Source organism: Cavia porcellus, unplaced genomic scaffold, assembly GCF_034190915.1.
Source record: "Cavia porcellus strain 051 isolate PalLab524CR breed Dunkin Hartley unplaced genomic scaffold, mCavPor4.1 scaffold_1, whole genome shotgun sequence".
Lineage (NCBI taxonomy): Eukaryota > Metazoa > Chordata > Mammalia > Rodentia > Caviidae > Cavia > Cavia porcellus.
In genome coordinates, this window is record NW_026947484.1 from 19,086,999 (window position 1) to 19,110,801 (window position 23,803).

At 41.0% G+C, this 23,803-nt stretch overlaps 1 protein-coding gene across 2 annotated transcripts in view; it reads right to left on the reverse strand.

The window, feature by feature from the left end:
• Nucleotides 1-23,803, reverse strand: part of Wdfy1 (WD repeat and FYVE domain containing 1) — a 52,633-nt gene that overhangs the window by 12,854 nt on the left and 15,976 nt on the right. Inside the window, exons 2-8 of one of the 2 annotated variants that reach the window (XM_003464019.5) lie at nucleotides 22,373-22,440; nucleotides 18,331-18,404; nucleotides 13,358-13,412; nucleotides 9,897-10,047; nucleotides 8,160-8,272; nucleotides 6,273-6,399; nucleotides 4,917-5,022 (exon numbers count right to left, since the gene is read on the reverse strand). In XM_003464019.5, the coding sequence (XP_003464067.2) occupies nucleotides 4,917-5,022; nucleotides 6,273-6,399; nucleotides 8,160-8,272; nucleotides 9,897-10,047; nucleotides 13,358-13,412; nucleotides 18,331-18,404; nucleotides 22,373-22,440 (694 nt within the window). Of the gene's footprint in view, nucleotides 1-4,916; nucleotides 5,023-6,272; nucleotides 6,400-8,159; nucleotides 8,273-9,896; nucleotides 10,048-13,357; nucleotides 13,413-15,585; nucleotides 15,785-18,330; nucleotides 18,405-22,372; nucleotides 22,441-23,803 lie in introns of those variants that run through there. The other variant, XM_013146147.3, reaches the window with a different exon arrangement.

Here is a 23,803-nt window from a genome sequence, read left to right on the forward strand (position 1 = left end):
AGTTTTGTTGAATCATTGAACAGAACTGCTTCCAGTCTATTTGAAAGTCCACTTTATATGCTTTAATTTTGTAACTTGAACAACTATTTCTAAGATGACAATATGTAATGTATTAACTAGTGATTTCCTATTGTTTATTTTTTCTGAAATTCTGTATAACTTGTACCCTTTTTCTGTTTTGTTTTGTTTTGTTTTTTCCTTTTTCTCCTTAAATAAAATTTTTAAAAAAGGTATTGCGGGGGGGGGGGGTCATAACTAGACTAAAGCAGGATGAGACAGAAGAAAGGTCTCTTTTGATCTTTAAATATTAGGGAGCTGGTGGCAATGCGAAGAGAGGGAAGAAAGAGTAATGGAGACATATGTACCTACAGAAGGAAGATACTCATTCTGACACAGAATTACTTCAATTTCCATGACCCACACAACAGTGGTCATAGAGGCTGGTGGGGCTTGAGACCCCTGTATGGGGACAATGTCCCTCAGGAAGGGGTCTCCCTATGTGGGCTATGCTGCCAACAGTATGGGGACATATAACTGCAGGGGAGGACTGCAGGTGGCCCCTTCCAGTCCAGTGGCAGGAACTGGTCAAGTTTAAGTCCTGCAAACCAGGGCCACAGGCTGGGAACATCAATACACAGCCCACATTGCAGCCTTCTTAGTGTAACACCAGTGACACCCAGCATTGGAAGGGGCCCCTGTGAGAGCTCTGATGCAAACAAAATTTTCCAAGTCTCTTCCATTCTGCACTTCCCACCTTAATAGCAGGAAATGCAGGGCTCAATTTACTGTGCCAAAACATGAAATCCAAAGAGAGCCCTGAGGGCTTGGGCCCCAGCTCAGTGGGACAGCGTCAGTCTAGCAGATCTGATCCCCAGTGCCACAGGACCAAATGAAACCCAGAAACTCTGATTTGCACCCTTCCACTTATTCTGCACTGCTCCAGATACTCACTGCTCTTTCATCCACAGTTACTATGCCCGAGTTTCTACTTTCCAGGACCACACACTTCCTATGAAATATTGCTTTATAATTAAAAAAAAAATCTTAGTGATCTGGAATTCAGAAATAGGGCCCTCAACTGAAACAGAAGGGGAAGTAAACGCTTCTGAAGGTACGGGGTGGGGGGAGGGATTTAGCTCAGCGGCATAAACGTCTGCCTTGCAAGCAGACAGTCGTTGAGTTCGATCCCCGGTACCGATAAAAAAGGAAAAAAAGACAAAAGAAAAGAAAAAAGAAAATGAAGGTACAGGAGTGGGCAGAATGAAAACAGAGAAATCTCTGAATTAAAAGTCACCAATTTTCTCTCTTTAGTCCCTCATTTATGGCATTACTGGCCCTTTTGCTGTTTACAGTGCTGGGGGTCAAAGCCAGGGCCCTGCAACATGTTGCACAAGTGCCATACCCAAGTTCCACACCCTCAGCTCCTGGTCTGTTCTGATCCACACAACTGCTAGTTCCCCGCAGATCACAATGGGTGCTAAGTAGGACTAAGGCAGGTAGAACTGGAGGGAAGGACACAGTTCCAGTCCAAATGAACAAGAAACAAACTAAAACCTAGACACAAAATTAATTATCATGTAACACACAATGATCTATAGTCAAAAAGATAAAACTGAATAATGAAAATAAGCAACATACATCAAATTTAGCTATGTTTAGTAAAATGGTTATCTTTGTATGGGGTTGGCATACCAGGATCAGATCTCTCATACTCAAATCCTGGCTCTGCCACTTCCCAACTCTGTCCTCAGTACATTATTTAGCTTCTCTGTGCCTCAGTTTCCTCATCACAAACACAATGAGAGTATACCCCTGCTAAGAAGTGTTTTGAACCAGGAGTGGTGGCGTATGCCTACAATCCAGCACATGATCAAGGCCAGCCTGAACTACATAAAGGAGACCTTGTCTTAAAACAAAACAAAACACCCAGAACAAACCAAAAAGAACATATGGTGAGTGCCACAGACAGTCTTTCTTTTTTTCTCTCCAGTGCTACCGATTGAACCCACGGCCTTGTACATGCTAAACAAATGCTCTACCACTGAGCTCCACCTGTCTCTTTAACGGTTTATTTGACTAAGTCTCATCACCACTCTAGGAGTAAAGGCAACATTATTCCCACTCTACAGGCACTTTATGTGGCTCAGAAATGGAAGCACCAGTCCTTGCACAGCAGTTATCAGGCAGAGGGAGAAGGAGACCTGGGGAGCTGGGCTGTGCCCTCCTCTGGCCCACCAAAGCTGTATTCAGCTTTTGACAGGAGGTCCTATCCACTTCATCATGTGGTTCTCCAAACATGACAGCCAATAGAATTGAGTTCTTGCCCCAGGAAGGTTAAGAGTTTAAGAAAGAATAGTATTTTTCTGAGTTACAGAGCAGAGGGGCTCTAGGGAAGAAAAAAAATATGCTTGAAATACTTTGAGATGAAGTAAAGTAAGTAGCAGACATAAACAGGCTTTAGAACATATTTTAATATAAAAGTACCCACAACTTTATTAAACTTTAAACTGTCATAAGCCATTCTGCTCTGTGCTTATTACCTAAGGAGAAACAGGTTTGGGCTAAGAAAAGAAAAAGAGAGTTACTAATCAAGCAATGACTGGCTCCCTTTTCTGAACCACTTTCTGTCTAATGAGTATGACCAGCGTCATCCCCTTCCCACAGGACCGCTAATGCTGCATTTACCTGCACTCGCCGATGGAACAAACCCTACACACTGTGTGAACTGCTGGGTCCCAAAGCAGGGTCTCGTTAAGACTCATTCTCCATCATTACTGTGTCTTGCTCATTTACAGATCGTGCCTGTTTTCACAAGTGACTTAGAAATTCTAAGTGAGGCGTGGAGCTGGAAAATATGGGGTCAATCCTCTCTGCTTTGGTTAAAGAAGTCCTAGAAATTGTGCAGAAGCCTAATTCAGAGTCATAACCTTACAGATTACAGCTTTTTTCCTTTGTGCTACATTTACTCAGCCAGGGAAAAAAAAAATGTGCCAAAAACAATTCATCTTCTACTCTGCCTCTTCCACTGCTGACTAAAAGTCATTCATTCACCCACACAGGAAGCACCTTGACGGATGAGACTATTTTTCTACCCCCAGACACACAAACTCGGCTCTCCATTACATAACCTAGAAGGAAGCATTCTGCTTCTCCTTTCTTGGAACACGTAACTAGTAGCTGATAACTACAAAACACTGCAAATACATAATACAAATAGGTAAATACAAAACACTATAACTATTATAATTCTATAATCTCAAGCCAGTGTTAAACATGGCTAATAACAAGGTTACTTTAAGCCTTAACAGGAGATTTTTAGAGAATCAAAAAAACAAATGTTTTCCTGTTTGTCTTGCAAAGTTACTAAAAAAAGAAACCTAGCCTTCATGATGTCCCTGCATTATGCCCCGCATTTTGTTCTTTATAGTGTAGTCTACTTCCTTCACTGTCTCACCAGCTTCTTGTGGACAACCATCTTTACATAGAGAACACAGCCAAAAAGTCTGGAAATAAGTAATGTTGCTATTTTTAATCACGCTCACAAGTAATCAGAGGCACTGCAAAGTGAACACACACACAAGGGCCAGACTGGTCCCCATTGCCACAGCATGCAGTGCCCTGAACACTGTGTGAGGTCACACAAGGTAACATGTACCCTAACGTGGCATCAACCTTTTTTTGTGTGGTCCTAAGGCCTGAATCCAGACCCTCACTTACACTAGGCATGCACTTTACTGCTGAGCGACATCACCAGCCCTTTTTATTTTCTGTTTTAAGACAGTTTCACTGAGTGCCACGAGCTGGTCTTGAACTTTCGATTTTCCTGCCCCGACCCAGGCAGCTGGGACTACGGACTCGCACCACCACAGCTAGCTCCACAAACCATTCATTGTGTATTTTCACCTGTTTCTTGACTATACAGCCACCCTCTGGGCACTTGATAAATGTTTCTCACAGTGTGAATCATTAACTCTCACATACCAAATCTCTCTAGAATCAATGTTTTAGCTACCAACATCACAGGTTCTAGAAGCCACAGAGAAGACAGTGCCAGTACTAGCAGAGCTGAGAATGGAAATCCTACCCAGCTACCATCTGATGACGTCTATAAATATCCTGAAGAATATATTGCACAGACCCTGGCACCACAGCTCTGTTTTCAGAAATTTGCCTCAAATACACAAGAATCAGGGGCTGGGGATTTAGCTCAGTGACATAAGTACCTGCATTGCAAGCAGGCGGTCGTGAGTTCAATACCCGCTACCGATTAAAAAAAAATTAAAAACAAAAGCAAGAATCACAGAATGACAAGGTAAAGCATAATTTACTGGAGTATTACCCCAGGAAAAAAAGTCAATTATGCAGCCCATTACAGTGTTATCTAAAGAAACAGGAATTCAATAATTCCACTTCATGGGAGAGGGAATGAACACTCAGAAAAACTGAGGCACTAATGTAAACAAAGACTCACAACTAGTTAGTTGGCCCAACCCAATTAAAAAGCAGGGTGCCTGAGAAAAACACTATGACGACACCAACTAGGTGAAGAATAAAAGCAAAGAAACTGAGCAATTTTCCCAGAATAACAAGAGTCGCGCTATGTCACTGACATCCTGGTGCACCCTCAGGCTTTGGGACGGGAGCACTGTGGGGACGTAGATTCCTCCAGAGCCCTCCACACAGCCCAAGTCCCAGGGCACCAGGGCACCTATCAAGGCTGAGAAGCAATTTAAATGCCATCGGCAGGCCCACGGTGCTTTCATGGGTAGAAGCTCAGGTGGGGAGATGATGTGTATAAAATGACATGCAGGCCTACTCGGACAGCCATGGCAGGTGCAAGAGTGAGAGCAGGGTCTGCTCACCGCGAGGGAAACCAAGGCTTCCCATCCTCAGCATGTCCTGCTCTGGCCTCTCACCTCCTCTCGGCTGACGTCCATGTTCCACACCGCGATGCCACCATCGGACGAGCAGGACACGAGCTGCCTTGGGAGCTGCAGGTAACACAGTGACTGCACCCTGTCACTGCAAACGGCACACAGCAGACAAACAGTCTTAGTGCACAAAGACACAGAGACTGTCTTCATTGAAGTTCCAATCTCTTCCCTCATTCAAGTCAGTAAGTGGCATCTTATCACTGAATATTTGATATGATAACTGGGCTTGTAACACAAACCATGTGGCATCCTCTGGCTTATTATACAGAAATGTATGTAATTTTTTAATATAATCACCATTGCTTTCAAATCACTCATGCAGAATTTTGAGACTGAGAATATGGACTATGGTTTTCTAAACCAACCTCCATGATTTCTCTTTCAAATGCACACGATTTGCTCAAAAACCAAGAAGGAACAGGCTATAACTTTCCTACTAGAACACAGTCCATATGAATAAGCAGACACCATGAAGATGACTCCAGGAGCATGCACACGTCTACACACTCTTGAGGCAGGCATGCATGCACTCACGGGACACAGCCATGTGACCCCTTTCTGCAGGTCGGTCAGACCATTCTCCCAGATGATGCCCTGGCTATGAGCCTGTGTACATAATCTGCCCTTGACTGAATTTCAACTTGACTCTAGTTACAGTAAATGGCCACAGCCTGACCAACAACATGGAAGGGAGGAAAACGGGGTGAAGGATGTGCTCCTCCCCTTTTCAAGATAAGAAGGCAAGACTTTAAGTACTACACCATCAGATATTAGTAAGTGTGTGTCAAACTATGCATTACTTCTTCATGAAATACATTTTAAAATTTAAAAAAAGATTATGCCTCCAATTTAAGAACAGCTTAGTACTACATTACTTGCTTTCTGTGCAAAGTCCTCACCAGCAGCCTCTAATCCACCCATGTCCAAAGCTGTTATTACAGACGGTGATGCCACTGCACAAAAAGGTGGCAAACACTCTTTGGACCAAGGAGGAAGAAAATATATACTTGTTTTTGGTGTGAGAGACAGGAGGCTGCTAAACACCAGATATTTAAGTCCCACAAAAAGGCATTAAAAGTGGACATAGCCTTGGGACTGGAGGTTTAGCTCAGCGGCATAAGCACCTGCCTTGCAAGCAGGCGGCCGTGAGTTCGATCCCCGGTACCGATAAAAATGAAAAAGACCAAAAAAAAAAAAAAAAAAAAAAGTGGACATAGCCTTATGAAACCACATTCTTAAAGGCCAGAGTCTGGGGAAAATCTGAACTGAAATACTAATGCCTCCTCCCGGCTCCCCACACACTCAGATTCCTTCCCCACTTCACCAAAAGCCACGCACTGGTGACCCTGAAGCAAGAGTGTCCGGCCTTTCCGGCCCCCGATGTCCCACATGATGATACTGTTGTCAGAGGCTCCTGAGAAGAGTAACCGCTGAATGGGGTCCCACCAGAGGCAGGTGACACTCCCTGTGGATTGGAGAGACAGGGTGAGTTAAATGCAACTCTGCAACAGGAAATGCACATCGGCAGCTGAAGTGTGAACCAGGACTGGCTGAGCCTTTAAAATCCTTCCGAGTCACAGAAAGGATTCAGAATACCCATTATCCAAAGCTGTAAGAAGAGTTTTCAGTTGTGCATCAACTAACTTTTAATATGCACAATGGCTTATAAAAACATTCTTTCTTGTGCTATACTAAATTATAAAGTAATTATACATGAAATGTTAGCTTAGAAAAACTACTGGAGAACAGGTTCCCACTGATAATATTCTGAGACAAGTCAGTGCAGTTTACCATGTTTGTTTTATATAAAATGAAAATCTAGATTATAGTAGATCTTGGGGACCCTGTAGGCATTTTACTCTAAGATAGCTATAGTTAAGAAAATTAAATGTTGTAGCAGAAAAGCCTGCAGGTTGACCAAACAATTGTGCCCAAAGAATTTAGGTCAGAACCCTTAAATTTCCCACTATATCTTGGTCGGCTTATCAAATTTGATACCCTAGGAAATCTTTTTTTCTACAAATTTCTCTTTTAATAGACCTTTACATTGTTCATTGGTTATTATCTGCCAAATAGGAAAAGCTTTTAATTAACTAAACAAAACTGAACCAATGACACAAGCTAATGATAATGTTATAGGTATGTAAAAGCTAGTAAAATCATATTCCGAAGCTCTCTTATGATAAAAATGAAAAAAGTATTCTGTACAATTAGCTTCACGAGTCAAGTTTGCTTGATCCTGACTGCTTACCCTATGCCTTACACACTGCAGCTGGAGTCTAAGAGGACATGAACACGGTCTTCCCTGTGAAAACTGAAAAGCAGTTGCAGAGCCCACTCTGCCCTTAGTTAACCCAGAAGAGATTTTAAGGATCTGGAGGTCCTGAGCTTACTCAGAAATGGAACATGGTTTCCTCAAGGGACGCTGCCCTCTAGCCAAAATCTGTTCTAACTTGGGATTCTCCTTTCTTTTCTTTTCCCTACAAAGCTCCTGATTTGACAGTTTATTTTACCTGAGTGAGCTAGCTAGAATATATAGCACATGTTTAAGCTTCCACACTTAAAACACTAATGTCCCAAACAAGTCCACCTCTAATCCTCATGCCAGAACTTGATTTCATGACCTGAGGGCAAACTGCCTGCATTATAGCTCAGTGCTCAATGAACACCATTTATTAAGCCCATGTACACAGCCAGTCACCCCATATGGCCAGTAAACTTTTACAGTCAGTCGCTCCACAGAACCCTGTCAAACTCACAGAGCAAGAATAATAAGGATATTTCTATCCAGTAATCCATGTCCCCCTGTCACTAGCCAGGGTGTTGCCTAAATATCAGGCTCAACCAGTCCACACGTTTTTCTAATGGTACTGATCTAAGTGCTTTTGCTTATAAACCTAGTGATTAAATGATAATAACTACTCTTCTAAAGGTCTTACTATTTATAAGGAATTTTAAAGACTTTAAGAAAATAGTAACTTAATAAGGTAACATTAAGTTTTACCCATTCAAACAATTTAGAAGGTGTTTTTGACAACATGAAACTGAACCCTAAATCCTTAGTTTTCTCTCTAAATCCCATCAAATTGAAAACTGACAGATCATAGCCAATCACCAGACTGATCTGACAGACAAGAGTCACTCAGTCATGAAATCATGAAGGTGACAGATAAAGTTCAAAGCTTAAGTTTGCTGAAAAACCCATCGGGTGGCAACACAGCCTACCTTCATGTCCTTTGAGGGTGGTGATGACCGCACATGTATTTTGCTCAAGTTTCAGCAGGGTGATCTGTCCAGAATAATCACCCACAAATGCGTACTGAGTATCAAAATCGTATCTGAGGAGAAGCAGTCAAGGACATACAACGCAACTCTATCGAAGTCCTCCCATAAAAAAGACAGCAGCTTTCATCAGTTAGAATACAGAAATTATGCATTTTAAACAGAATAAGCACAAACCTAAAACTGTAATGAAAGAAACTACTCAAATAAAAATCACACAATGTGTAAAAAGTAAATTAGAACAAGTTAGAATAATGGGGAAGTTAACACTTGTTCATTCAACAAGAATTCAGTGAGTTGCTCTTTGTACACCATTATCCTAAAACTGGCTCTAAAAGAGGTAAGAGCTGGTAGTGAAGACAGAGCTAGTTGTAATCGAGTTATAATAAAGCAGTAAGAGAGTCTGTGAAACTGTGAAATAATAAAAACAAGAAAACATTGGGGAAAATGTCCTTTTATGAAATATTTCTAAAATTAATATCAAACTGACAACAAATATAGGACATGAACTCATTCTTTTAGCTTAAATGAATTAGCTTTAAATGAAGATTTTTTTAAAAATCACTATTCAGTTTAATAATTCAAAAGTCAATTGCCTGTGGTAAAAGTAAACATCCATTCAAGATATATTTACTTATAAAATTCATTTCTCTCTCAGTTTGTACCCAAAAACATTTAAGGAAAACCAGTAGTCCGTGCACCATAGAATAACTACTATTTAAACTGGGTAACTGCTACTATTCCAAAAGAAAATGAAAGTAACACAAGCCAGGCTATGACTATGAGTCTGTGCCATGTTCTGGAAATTAAAATTCATTCAAAGACCCCTTGGACAGGACAGAAACACTAATTCAGAACACAATGTTTGAGTAGTTTTCCTTTATTTGACTTGACAGTGTAGGGTACTATTTTAAATATTTGTTTTAAATATCTCATGCTGTTCATTCATTTAAAGTAAACATTTTTAATGAAAGTTCTGACAGGCAAAGAATTCTACAAGGTCAGGCATTTTGCTCGGAAACTCCCCAGTGCACGCACCCACTGCTGCCAGTCTGGACCCTGTCTGTCATCACTGGAACACACAGCGACCCAAAGCAGCCCAAAGCCAGGGTGGCTCTGTGTGAAACCAATTCCACACTGCAATGGGGATTTTTAAGGTAATTTTTTTAATTTTGGGGATCCTAAAGCGCCTTTGAGACACTACACGGATACATGAGCATGCGTGTACACCCAACATGAAACAAAAATTTGTATAAAATGCTCTTAGCCCATTTACGAACCCCAAGGTCCATAAATTATATATCTTTGTTATATATTTTTTTGGAGGACCTGCAAATAATCAGGTACCAAGAGACCAATTCCTTTTACCCCTCTTTACACAATAAAGTTTTTCAGTTTGCAATGCAAACGAATCGAGGAAAGGGATGCATTAGCAAGGCTTTGGGGTTTTCCATACACTTATATTTAAAAATAGCCACTTCCTGGCTGAGAACAGCAAGTTCACTTATTTTATTAAACCCATTTTATACCAAAGAAAAGCAGATTCAGGAATTCTCAGATTTTAGATGAAATATGTAGGAATCATTCGTTCGGTCTTTGGATCTCAGCTGAGCGAGTCAGAGCCAAAACTAAGCATAGAGAAAAGGAGGGCTGTCGGAGGCAGCGGCAGGTAAAGGATACTGCAGGCACGAAGCCCAGGAGGCGCAGGAGTGCCGGCCCAGTGGGCTCCCGCTCTGCGTGCACATCCAGCTCACGCATTTGTCGTGGCCGGTGCTGATCACCCACTCGGTGGCCGGGCTGAAGATGATGGCAGAGACCCGGTTCTGATGAGCTGCAGGGAGAGAGGGGAGCGTCCATGTTTGTTGGGAAGAAAGGTGACCTTCAGAAATAACACCCCATGGGAGCACACCAGAAGCCACAGCTTGCTAAGGAGCAATGTTCAAGAGCTATTCAAGTAACATCAAAGAATGGGTTTCTGTTGTTTGGGTTTTGTCTTGGTTTGTTTGATGGCTATGCTCAAAGAAACACTTTTAGTTCGCTCTAAAAAACCTTAACTGTCAATGACTTCCGTATAGAAGGCAGTGGTCTTTTCTGAACCAAGCAATTTTTTTTCCTATAATACTGGAAATCGAACTCAGGACCTCATACTTGCCAGGCAGGTGCTGTGCCACTGAGCTACACCCCAGCCTCAGTTTTTTAAAACTGCTTATTCTTTCAGTGGGTGCCCTTTGGAAAACCTGGGCATTGCAAAGAGCACCTGCAATTTTCTGTAATGAAAAAAGTGACAAAACATTTTGTTTCTGTAATAACTTTTTCTTTGTAACTATTATTTACAAAGACATTATTGTCAAAGTTCTCTATTCCAAAATAGTAGCTGTGAAAGAGGAAGCTCTTCTATCATCTTAACTTCTGAAATATTTTTAGCTCAACTTGGTAGTGAGCTGACTCTACTTCACCTGGCAAAGAACCTTGCATGCAGCAGGTGTTCAATCAATGACTAGTCTGATGAATGAAGTTAGAGGCTCCGCAGGGAAAGCACTGTACGTGCAACTAAGATGTCCCCCCAAAATGGGAAAAGGTCAGAGGCGATACCACGGGGATGTTATTATGCTGAACAGTTAAACCCTTGTGCTGGATATCTTCAACTCAAGCAAACCAACTCCCAGCTCATGGCTAAATGACTAATGTCCTGGGGCACGGGGTTTTGTTTTGCCTTGTCTTAATGGTGTTTCCAGTTCCTACAAACACAGGTTATGTATATGTCCATAAGCAAACAGAGATGCAAACATTAAATTCACTGAATCCATGCCCAACATCTTGAAAGTAATACTGATTAACTTGGTCTGTCTGGCTCCATTTTTCCACTTAAATCCTCAGTTGTCAAACTCAGGACAGTGACAAGATTTATATGAGCTTGTGGTAAAAGGTATTGGAGTGAACAGTCGATTACCTTTTCTCAGGAAAACCTGTCCTATTTCTAAGACTATGTCCTTTCTGCTGCTTTATTTTTTAGATGTTCTTTCTTTCATGAAATTATAGTGAAATATGGTGACGCTTATTTTGTCTCATTTTTTAAAAAATTGATACTTAAGAAAATAACAACTGGTGTATCTTAAAGCCTATAAAAAACTGACAACCAAAATATATATAGAACAAGACATGTGAATGAGAAATGATTTGAAAAAGAATTTAATGGCAAATAAAATAACTTTTGAGGGGGTACTGAGGATTGAACTCACAATCTCATGCTTACCAGGCAAACACTTAACTGTTGAGCTAAATCCCCAGCACTTTTATTTGTAAAATAACTTATTAAGGCATTTAGTTTTTGGCAAAAACACTGCTCAGGCACATGATAATAAGTGTTCAAATTCCTAGGTACATTTTAATAAAAAGTTTACAGTCTTGATTTTTTTTTAAAAAAGATACACTCATAGTAACAACTGAGAATTCAAATTTGCTTCAGTTGTAGTAACACTATGAGTGTACACGATTCAACAATGCAAGACTGTCATTCACTGTCACAATACTGCTTCCAGGAATGAATTATCAATTTCAGGTCCATGGTCATGATTGCATTACTTATCTCTTAAATTAGGACCAGGTTAACAATATCTAGGCAGAAGCAATTTAGTCTTACTAAAGTTCAAAATGTTTTTCCTGGATCCTAAAATTCACCAAGACCAAAGTTCACCAAGATAAACTACTTATCTAACACATCTAGACTAATTTCACCTTTATTCACAGCCTGAAATACAAAATTGCCTCAGGTGAAGTTGCTGAGACTCAGCTAATTGGTCTGTCAGGAAGCCACAACTTAATCAATCCATTTCAGTCTAAATTTAACATGGAAACTTGTTTCAGTTAAGAGTTGAAACACCTCAATGTACAATGTAGAGTTAAAAATTAGAAAAAAGTATACAAACTACAGATGTTTCAAAACAAAAATACTTAGAACTCAATTTAAAACTATAGAGAGTCCCAGGGAATATGGTCAAAGTCATGAACAAACATTTATGAAAAATAACAAATGGTGAACAGTAAGTGAAGCTTAAACAATTTTCAAACTGATAACTTGCTGGCTACCAACTGGGCTAGAAAAAAACTGTGAAGACTTAATGAGCAGGTACTCTCTAGTACCGTTCAGGGATTATAAAAATTTACATTACTGTTTAAGTGCAGTTTGCAAAACAGACACAGCCGTGGCACCAAACCCAGGTTCATGGGTCACAAGTGGTTTGTTTGCAGCACTGAAAGCTGTGAAAGATTTGCCAATCTCAGATTTACCAATCTGCAGGATTTAGAAAGCTTTTAAATATGTGTTCTACTTGTAGCAATTTATCTTAAACAGAAATAATCAGAATTACAGAGCTAGAGTCAGAGTAACAGCCAGTAATCACACAGCCATGCTCAGCTATGTCTAACAACCTGCGGTGTAAACAGCTGTGAGTCGCAGGAATCGACCAGCAGGCCAGCCTCACAGGGGCCTCTTCCATAGTATAGCGCTGCAAGTTCTGCTGATCTGTACTGTAGACTATGGCACTGTAGCTCTGTGTTCTGGTATATACAACAGCACTGCATGCTTCAGCAAATAAAAGCAAGCTGGAGTTTCCTTTGTCCATTTCTTTGTTCTGACTATTGTAAAACACATACTGCGCACAATTCCTCATTTAGTGAACAATTCATTTAACAACCTAGTTGCAGGAACAGAACTGTCATTAAATGAGGAATATCTGCACAGATTCACAGATATGAATACACAAACATACACACAAACATACAGGCTGTGTAGAGTAATGAGTTATTAAAAAATGAAAGTGTTGTTTATACCTAATAATGAGTGTTAAATTAAGTATCATACACACACCAAACACACAAAATTTTAAATGTTAATAAGCAGAAAAGAATGGTAAATAACTCAACTGAGGTATCTAATAATTAATATGAGGGCCAGGGATGAAGCTCAGCAGCACAGTTCTTGCCTGGCAAGCATGAGGTCCTGAGTTTAATTCCAAGTATCAGGAAAAAAAAAAAGTTAATGTGAAAAACTAAGTTTGATGAGAGACATGATGTTCTATTTCTGTGAGTATGTATCTATATGTATCTGTGTGTGAGAAAGTGTACAAGTGTATCACACTTACCTGGGTAAGTCTTAATAAAGTTCATTTTATTAAAATCTTCAGAAACGTGAAATTCCTAAAAGTAAACATACACAATAAGAAACAATTACATTTTTTAAGACAACAGAAACTAAACTTTTGAAATAAAGTGAAGCCCAACTATAGTTGTCATAAGACCTGGCAACTAAGACAAGCTATTTAGGGATGATATGAATTGCTCCTTTCATCAGATCCATTCACGGGCCATTGACAGGGCAGATGAAATCAAAAACACAGTGCCCCAACTGGAGCAGCACTTTTACCCATTCTTCCTCCACAAGGGAACGCTGTGCGCAACTTTTCCTTCTAAAGTAGATTTTTGCTAATCTTGATCTCTTGAACAAAAAGAATCCAATAGTGCATAAGGAGCACAACTGCAAAGCCCCACTAGCAACAAAGCTCATAGCTACAGAAAAACAAGTCACAGGGTAGTTTAGAAGTTTACAGGGGCATGTTTACCCATATTCAATGTAAAAAATACTCCCAAATTTTGGTTCTCTTTTTGATTTTAAAAAGATTAAGATGAAAGAGGACATAAGGTCAGAACAGAACAATTTAAGCAACATAGTGTTTCACCACAAGACAACCCAGTGTCTCTTTCCTTGAAATATTTGAGTATACCTTCATACACTATAGTATCAAACATAACAAGATAATATAAAACCATTCAAGAGAATGAAAGTATTACAGGGTATTCAGAACCAAATAACAGAAAACAATGGTTACTATATTATCTCCTTGTCCATAAAAAATTTTGTTTATATTATCACATATAATAAAATCCAGTAAAATACAACATGATAAAACCGATGGAGGAGACAGAAGAACAAAAGCTTGGTAAGACTTCAAAACAAGATGGTATTAAATCAGCACTAGCTATTATGATGTCTTGTTTTCTTTAAAATAGCTGTTTATACCATCACAGACAATAAAATCAAACACCCAAGAATAAATCCATTCCAACTAGTGAATGAAAACATTACAAGGCTTCAAAGCAATATAATGGAGAATCATGATTACCACATACTTTTATGTATTCTTACAATTTTGGTTCTGTTTATATTGCTTTTCTTTTAGAAAATGCACTGCATAACTTGGAAAAAAGTATATACTTTTTAATGAAAAAAATACAACTGAAAAAAATTAAAACCCAAAGAAAAAACACTAATTAAAATTCTAGTGATATGATACTAAATTGTTAAGGTCTTAAAGTCTCTTTGTAACATGGACATTACAAATTGCTGACTAACCACAAGGAAAAAATGAAAGAAATACAGACATCCTGCTCTCCATCTTCCTTTGCTACCTACAAAACTACATCTGCACTGTGTGTACTAATCATCACTGGATCCACTGCAAACTGAGGCTAACTTGGATTGACACTGCCCCTTTCCACTGTAGAGTCTAAAGAGCTTACGTGCTGTCCTCCAACTGTCAAGTCCGTGCTTTAACCAAAAGCCAAGAGAAAGGTCCCTGAAGAGAGAAACACAGAACCACGATGACCCCTGGGGAAACTACTTAGGGTTTGCACGTGATGGTGTCTTGTCTTACACATTTGCATTATTTCATCACCATATTCCTGCAAAATTCTCAGGACAGAAAGGAAGCTGCAGCGTTCACCACCACCACACGGGGTACCCCAGCGGCCCTTGCCTCCTGCCTCCTGCCTCCTGCTGCTTGAACTGCTGGGGCCAGAGCCTGTCCTCACTTCTTGCTCTTTCCCCCTGACCCTTAAACAAACAAAACCAAGCCAAGCAAAACAAAAAACAGTACAACCCTGTTAACTGTACTACAACTCTTCCTGACCCCTTCTCAGCCAAAAACTCCCCAAAGATCAGCGCGCACTGGCTACCCTCTGACTGCTTCCTCCAGGTCACCCCGTACTCCACTGTATTCAGGGGCTTCGTCACTGTTCCAGAAGGTTCTCCCTGCCACCACCAGCCTGGTTTCCGCCTCTCCTCGCACTTTGTTTGTGGTTCCCTTCCCCAAAACTCCCTCTTCAGGACTGCTCGGCTATGCTGGTTCACCTGCCTGCCACTCTGTCCCTTCTGCCCCAACTCTCCTGTGCGCTTTCAGGCCTGGCTTTCCCTTCACGACACCAATGTTCCTCAGTGAACAGAGCCCCGCTCTCTGCTACTCTCCATCCACCTGCTATCCCTGGTTCACAACACAGCTCAGAGCAAAAGCCCCTGAGGCTCAGCCTCACTCACCCAACTCTCAAAACTGAGCTCATTTCTTCTGCCTCCTGGGAAAGGGTGGAAGCCCCCTGTCACTGCTATTTCACGCCGACATCCAGTCAAGCAACAGGCTCTGATGCCTTGGTTTAAGACTGTCATCTCTGCTCTGCCACCAGACAGCATTTCTCAATCTCAGGGTGGCACCCTGAAACAGCCCTCTAACTGGCACCTCTACTTTCAGCCCTACCCCTCAAAATCATCTTCTACATGCCAGTACCCCAGGGAAACAGAAACCAGAAACACGACAGTTCCTCAACCCCTTGCATAACGCTCTTCGATGGCACCCAGACTGCAGTTTCCCCACACAGAGCATCCTCAGGCTCGTCTAGAGGCCTTGCTAAAACATAATGCCCAGAGCCACTGTGCTCCCTTTTGCATGGTGGCTGGCTCCCAGGTTTTAAGGGTGTACTTCTTTTCCCATGACACCTATGCAGACCATCCCTTTGGCTCCAGGTTTGTCTTGTCATTTGGACGCTGAGCGGGTATCTCAAATACATGGCAGATTCCTCAGTGTGCCCCTTCCCTCCAATGGGGATCCCACTGTCCAGCCAGTTTCTCAAGCCAAACACTTGATGTCACTTGACCTCTTCCTCTTTCTGCCTAAACACCCAAGCTATCACTCAAGTATTCGGGATGTAACTCAACCTTATCCGCTCTGTCACCATCACTGCCTCATGACTCCTACAACAGTCTGACTCACCTCTTGCCACCTTTGAGTCTTTCTGGAAAAGAAGTTACATCAATCCTTTTAAAACAAACTACATGTCATCCATCTGTCAGACTCTGTAAGGGCTTCTCACTGAACTTACAGAAAAATTTCAAACTTGCTTAGCATCAGGTTACTTCAGAAGTTGAACTCAGGACCTTGAGCTTGCCAGGCAGACACTGTGTCGCTGAGCTATATCCCCTAAAATTTCAAACTTGATCCAGACCCTACATGGCCTGGCCTCTGCCCCTGGGGTCCCTCCTTGTCATTCAGTACCAGCTAGGTATAATAATCTTTTCCAAATCCCCAAACACACACACAGATGCATCTCAAGCCTTCAAGAAGCACTCATTTCCAAAAACTTCCCAGGCTTTCCATAGCTGACTCTGTGGTAAGACAATCAAGCAAAGGTTGCTGAGATAGCTAGTTCCATATATATATATGGAACTCTTCCTTACAGCATATATAAAAGTTAACTCACAGTGGAGCAAACATCTAAATGTGAACACTAAATGATACACTTCTTCAAAGAAAACATAGGTATAAATTGTCATGCATTCCTATTAAAACAGGTGTAAGTGTCCTTGCATTAGGCAATGGTTTCTTAGGTCTTATATCTAAAGCATAAGCAGCCCCAAAAAAGGACTTTATCATAGTTAAAATGTTTTGAGAAGACAACCCATAGGATGGAAGAGAATATCTGCAAGTCATGTATCTGATGAAGATCTTGTATGCAGCATGTACAAAAATAGGCAAAAAACCTAAACAGACATTTCTCCAAAAAAGATATATAAACTGCCAAAAATCTCATTGAAAGATGCTTATTAGCATCACCAGTCATTAGGGAAATACAAGTCAAAACCACAACGAGGTATCATTTCATAGCCACCAGGAAGCCCAAAGCAGTAACAAAACAAAGCCAGAAAGTAAAGTGTTGGCAAAGATGTGGAGAAACTGAAACCCTCACGCATTGCTGATGGGAATGTGAAGTGATGCTGTCACTCTGGGAGACCGTTTAGGGGGCTGGGATTTAGCTCAGCAACAAAGCGCCTGCCTAGAAGACAGTTCGGTGTTTCTCCCACGCCTATAGATATCCAAATGAACTGAAAACATGCCTTCATGTTACACATGAAACTTTAAAATAATACAAATTTCTATCAACTGATGAAACAAAGAGTGGCTTATCTCTAAAATAGAATGCTATTCCACCACAAAGAGGAATGAAGTGACTTTACAACGAGTGAACCTTGAAATAACATGCTAACTTTCACGACAGACACAAAAAGTAAGTAACATCACAAACACTGAATAAAATATCTACAAGGGACACATTCATGTACTCAGAAAGTGACCAGTGATTACCAGAGGCTGAGGGGAATGGGACAGGGAGTGACTGCCAATGGCTTTCTGGGGGACAGATAGATATTCTGTTGTTCAAGAGTGGCAGTGGTTACACAGTTTTTAGAATATACTACATAACCACTGAACTGCATACTTTAAAGTGGTGAATATTATAATAATAAGCCAATTATTTAAGTAAAGAGTAAATAGGAGCATATAATTAGATCTATAATACCACAAGTTCAAAATAGATTTAAAATTTGAGTGTCTGGCCAACAAATAGTGCGAGAAGCGATGCCTTACACAGCTGGAGCTGCGTCCCTCGCCTCCCAGTTTCACACAGCCACTCAGTGACACAGACTCCGCCTTTGGCACTGGAAGCTGTGAGAGCTGTGAGCACCGGCTCTGCGTATAACCTGAGCACTGAAACAACCATCCCGACTGCACTCAGACCCACAGAAATCACTTATAATTAAGCATTAATTAAAATAGCACATGTTTAGTTAGGCTTAACATCTTTCCTTTTTTTGAGACAGGATCTCACTTTGTATTTCAGGCTGGCCTTGGCCTTGGAATTCACTGTGTAGACCAGGCTGACCTCAACGATTCTCCTGCCTTTGAGTGACAGAGGTCAAAACAAAGACTAAGAACACATTCTGTGAGCTACCTACCATTATGGCTCCATTATCCTGGCCCACAAATATTCGTCTGCTGTCGTGATGGTAAGCCATCGTGGAGCAAGGAGCTGTCAGAAAACCAGAGACCACATTATTAGAGAGCTCAGCATTTTAAGTTGCTGTTCAAAGTGCATTATTATTACAAACAGCTATATGATAAATATTTTAAAAAGTGGATACATTTGCTTTATTAAAAATTATGTAAACTAAATGTAATTTAATGTTCTCCCTCTAGTTTAAAATCCTAATTCTAGAAATCTTCTCAATTATGTTTATAATTCTGGGTGAAGTGAACCAGCTGATGTCTCCTCTGAAACTCCAACTACTTAGGAAGTTATTCCCTATCAAAATTAAAGAACAGCCAGAAACCAGGCATGGTGGTGCATGTCTGTAATCGAGGCACTGCATGAGGAACCCTGTGAGTTCAAGGCCAGCCTGGGCTTTGCAAACAAGCTCAAGGCTTTGCCAACAAGCTGAACTATACAGCGAGACCTCAGCTCAAAAAAATAAAATGACCAGAATCTGTATGAAGAGGAGCTCCCAGCACCAGGAGAATCACAAGTTTGAAAGAAGCCTAAACTACACAGCCAGCCACTGTCTCAATCAACAAACAAAGAAAATTATCTTCCTAATGAGGTCATCATTTGAATATAGTTTAAAGTTCCCTTGTTGCAATGGGCTGATATTCTTAACCAAAGGAAGAAAGTATATGAACTATACACTGGACTGCATTCACAGAAAAAGACACAGGCAATAGCATGATCAAGCCAGAGAAAGAGGCCATTTCTGTTGCACTCAAGAACTGTATAGCTGAAAGACAGGTAGGGAAATTGTGCACAATACAATCAAGATTGACTTAAGCCCGCACATCATTACCCACCATATGGATGCTTAAGATTAGAAAGAACAACCATGTCTAAGAATTACAATCACAAACACGCATACATCTTTATATAATCAAAATACTCTTCCATTATCAGGCATAAACAAATCAAATGATGCTTTGATGATTTCAAAGATTTGTTACCAGTTTTACACGCTTATCAGTTGGTAGTAATTCTTATTGCATTAGTGCTTTTCGATCTTTAATCCCTGGCCAGGTAATCAACTGTGTAACTACACAAAATCCCTCTTTTGTGTAAAACTTTCAACATATAATGTGATGATAAAGAATTTCTGCAATTAAAAAAATACATAAAAAGCTCCCCTTCTAAGTCCCCTCACTTTTTTTGTATATAGTAATGTCCAGGCTTTTTTCCAAGCAGGTTTCTACTGAAATAAGCAATTTAAATTTCAAACAGAAGGGGAAGGGCTGAATATTCATAGTTTTATAAGCAAGCAAAACACAGATCATTCTTCAAATAACTTCTAAGAAGACAGCACTACGGTGTAACATCATATGCTCAAAATTCTGACCTGATAACCAAGTCCAACCCACCGCATGCTTTGCCAATAGAGGCTTTGGTTTTCTAGGAACACTGCCAGGGCCCTTCACTTATGGACTCCGTACAAGTGCTCTTATGCCACCTTGGCAAAGTGAGCAGTCATCACAGATTGGCTCACAGACTCTAAATATTTACGGTCTGGCTCTCCGCATCAAAAAATTTTGCAATGGTTTGGGAGTTACAGATAGGTCTGGATTACAATTCAAATCACAAGCAATCAACTTTTTCCTCTGGTCTCAATTTTCTCATCCACAAAATGATAAAAATATCATCTATCTTGCACAGTAGTTGCAATGATTTCATACAACTACATTATTAAAGCCTTGAGGGGCACAGAAAAACAGAAACTAAGAGTTACTTTTCTTTAGCTATAGTGGATTCTAAGTGATTTTTGTTAAAGTGGGGTAGTTATGGAAAAGTTGGACAACCTAAAGCAACATACAACACAAAGAGTTGCCTTAGTGATCGGTCGGGTTGCAGGGAGGAGTTTACAATGGTAAATAACCATGAAAACATCTTCAGTTGGGAACACACCACTTTTCTTGTATTTTGATCTTAAATAAAAGTCATTCTAACATTATAATTGATTCGTGACATTTTCTTCTAACTGTGTTCTTACAGTTTCGTCAGTAGACACAGGTCTAGACGGAGGCCATCAAGAAGCCTCTGGAACCTTCTTGAGCTGGGCACAGGTGGACAGTGACACAGGCAGGTGTCAGCTCACACAGTGCTGAGCTGGGAACTACCGCTCAGTGAGGGACAGGATGGAGAGAGCCACACCCTGTGCCCCGGACCTAACAACCTAAGTAGCGCACACTTCCGCTGGGTCTTTGGTGCCCTGGGAGAATAACTAATTAGAAAGTTGTACTAAGTATCTGGGGAAAATACAAGCTAAGGAAATACAGGACACAATCTATCTCATCTCTTCTAATGAGTATGAATGCAAGGCTGAGGACTCCAAGAGATTACGCTAAAACCAAAATGCGAACTAGGAGGAAGGGTGGGAGTTGAGAAATAATGGTGCAAGCCACACAGAGTTTTCCCTGAGGATGCCCGAATATTCCCAGCACTGCTGCTACTTCCACATACCAAACCCATGGCTGGGTTACTGGGAAGTAAGGAGTAATCAGCCCCAAAGAAGCTGGTTTTGGTCTCATTCTACTGAGATATCGGTCACTTCCGATTTCCTGGTGAGAATTCAGAATGAATGTGTAAACCAGGTTTACACATCCATAACACACGAATACATGGATAACAAGGAGGTACAAGGGTTTGGCACAGTAAATGATGACCAGGTTTTGGGTAGTCTTCTAATGTGTTATATATTGTAAAATGTTATCATTCGACAAGTCATCCTTATAGTATTCTAAAGTGTCTATTTCATATTGACTGAATGACTAAAGACAGAGAAGTTAGCCAGCCTGCCCAAACTATTGATAGACCATAGAACAAAAAAAAATGTTGATATACTATAAACCTTTTGTGAAAACTATTACCAGTTCCAAATACTGCATGCACAATGGAATATATGCACAAATAAAAATGCTAAGAAGGGAGGTGCTTGGGAAAATGACTAATTACAAATCACACACTGAGTAATAATTGCTTTCCCTGTTTCTAACAAACTCCACAGCTTTGGAAATTCACTTAGGAAAGCTGTGGACAGTGTCCACAACATCTAGGACAGCTGTCTAAAGTTCTTCATTGGGGACCCTCAAAACAGCATCGGTAGCAACCCCTCAAAAGTACACACCACATCCTCTGTCTTCTCCTAAGGCTTGTCTGAACACAGAAACCCTTGACAAAGGAAAATACCTCATTAAGGACTAAAGCCTAAAGGAAGTCTGCAGTGAGGGATGCCTTCCTGTGGTTATTTGGGATGGCAGGAATCACCCCCATTTGGCCTTGGGTGACATCCAGGCATTCTCTGTAGGGCTTTGTTCTCAAAAAAGCTTTAGAAAAGAAGTGGGACAGAAGCCTTCAGTGTCTCTTAGGTTTGCCTGAAGGGCTGGAATTTACATGTGATCTTATGTCACGACATCTGAGGGCTATTTTAAAATCTCCATGCTTTAGCCTTGAGGTTTATGTTCACAGAAGGTCTGACTGCTGAGAAAATCTTCCACTTAGAAAGTGTTGTACCTTGGCCTTCATCTCTCTGTAATATCCACAAGTTAGTGAAAAAGTTCAGCAAAACACTGGTCATAGTTACAGGTCTATCCAGAGTCGTGTTTATTTTGTTTTTGTTTTTGTTTTTTAGTGCTAGTATTAGCTACGACTACAAAGTTACAACTGGTGTATGTTGGCCAAATTAAGGTATAGGTAAACGGCTGGATGCAAGCCATTTTCCTCTTGCAGTAAGCCGGGCTTGGCTTATTTTGTGTTTTCTGCAGCTTTAAGTCTGCTTCCGTTAAGCTGGCAGAACCAACTTCCTTTGCAAAAGGAGTTTTCCTGTAGCTTATTACAGCCTCACACAGGTATTAGGCAACTAAGATACTCATTCTGAAACCAGCTGCAATTTTCAGACATTTTGAAATTTCCATCATCATAAGCATCAGAATCACTGCCCTGGGGGGAACAGTCTTACAACTTACAGGCCATGGTGTGGTAAATGCTGGGCCAGTACTGGCCGCTGTCTCTCTTCAGCCATACTCGGAGCGTCCTGTGGAGAAATGAGGAAAGAACAGTGCTCAGTAATTTTAGCTTCTTCAGGACTCCAGGAAAACCTAACCTGATAAAAAATTCTAATGCCATTTCCTAACTGATCTGATAATCATCTGGAAGAACTACAAAAATATATGCACACATGTATATATACATTTATGTGGTATGAAACATACAATTTATGTAATATTCACATACATTACATACAGTGTGGCCACATATAAGTTTATACAGTACCTACGAGTCAAGATTCAAATAATTTTAATGATATGGGAATGTTTTGCATATAAGGACATACAAAGAAACCAGGCACTACTGACTGCCGTTCTTGGTAAGGTGAATTGCATGAACTTGGGGTCTTAGGGCAGCAGCAGATCTAAGTGGAAAGAAAATACTCATGGAGAGCTAAGGGTCAGAGAGAAAGAGAGGCCAGCACACAGCCCTCAGTTCTTGGTTCTCAGGCTTCATGCCCAGGAGGAAAGCATCCCACACCATGTCTCTGAGCCCCTTTCTCATCAGAACGCACGCAGGGCGATGAGAAAATCCTGTGCAAGTGCAGGAAAATGACAAAGGACCAAAACAGCCAAAGCTTAACACTTGGGCTCCCTGCAAAACCAGAGAACAACACAGGGCACTGCAGGTCACCCCTGAGTTCACAGAACCCCAGCCCTGCCCAGGTTGCTGAGGTCCCACTGTGCTTGGCTTCGTGCCTTTGTAATGACGACCCACCACCGCCATCAGCACCATCCTGTGCACCCACCTTCCCAGCATCCCCAAGGTCGGCTTTGGCAGGCTTGCTTATATGGCCACAGCAGCACAGACTCTGGCACACAACAAGAGCTGGGTAAATGCTTGGCTGTAGACTAATACATATGCTTCCCCTTTTCTTTCTTTTTTTGTTTTGTTTTGGAGCTCAGGACAAGTAAAACCGGTCATATGGAGGAAAATCTCAGAATAGTAGTAGCCTCTGGGGAGAGGATGACAGGAAGTCAGGCGGAGAGCGGCAAGCTCTGGCTGGCTGCAGGACAGCTCAGACATTTCTTTGTGAGAACTCTGAAGAGCCACACAGACCACTGTAACTAGCACGTGGTCTCCATTCATCCAAATGAACACAACAATGGAATATCACAGGGAGGCTCATTTCATCTGAAATTCAGCTACTTCACTTCAGAACTGAGTAAAATCATTAGAGCTAATGCAGCCTGACCAAACCTCCAGTCCAACTACAAGTGTATAAAATAAAGAACAGACGGAAGAAGAGCGCTGAGAGGAGTGCTGAAGCAACACTGCAGGAAGGCTGTAGAGAAATCACCCAGTTACTTCTACGGATGATCTGAAATGGGGAAAAAATAAAACAGAGA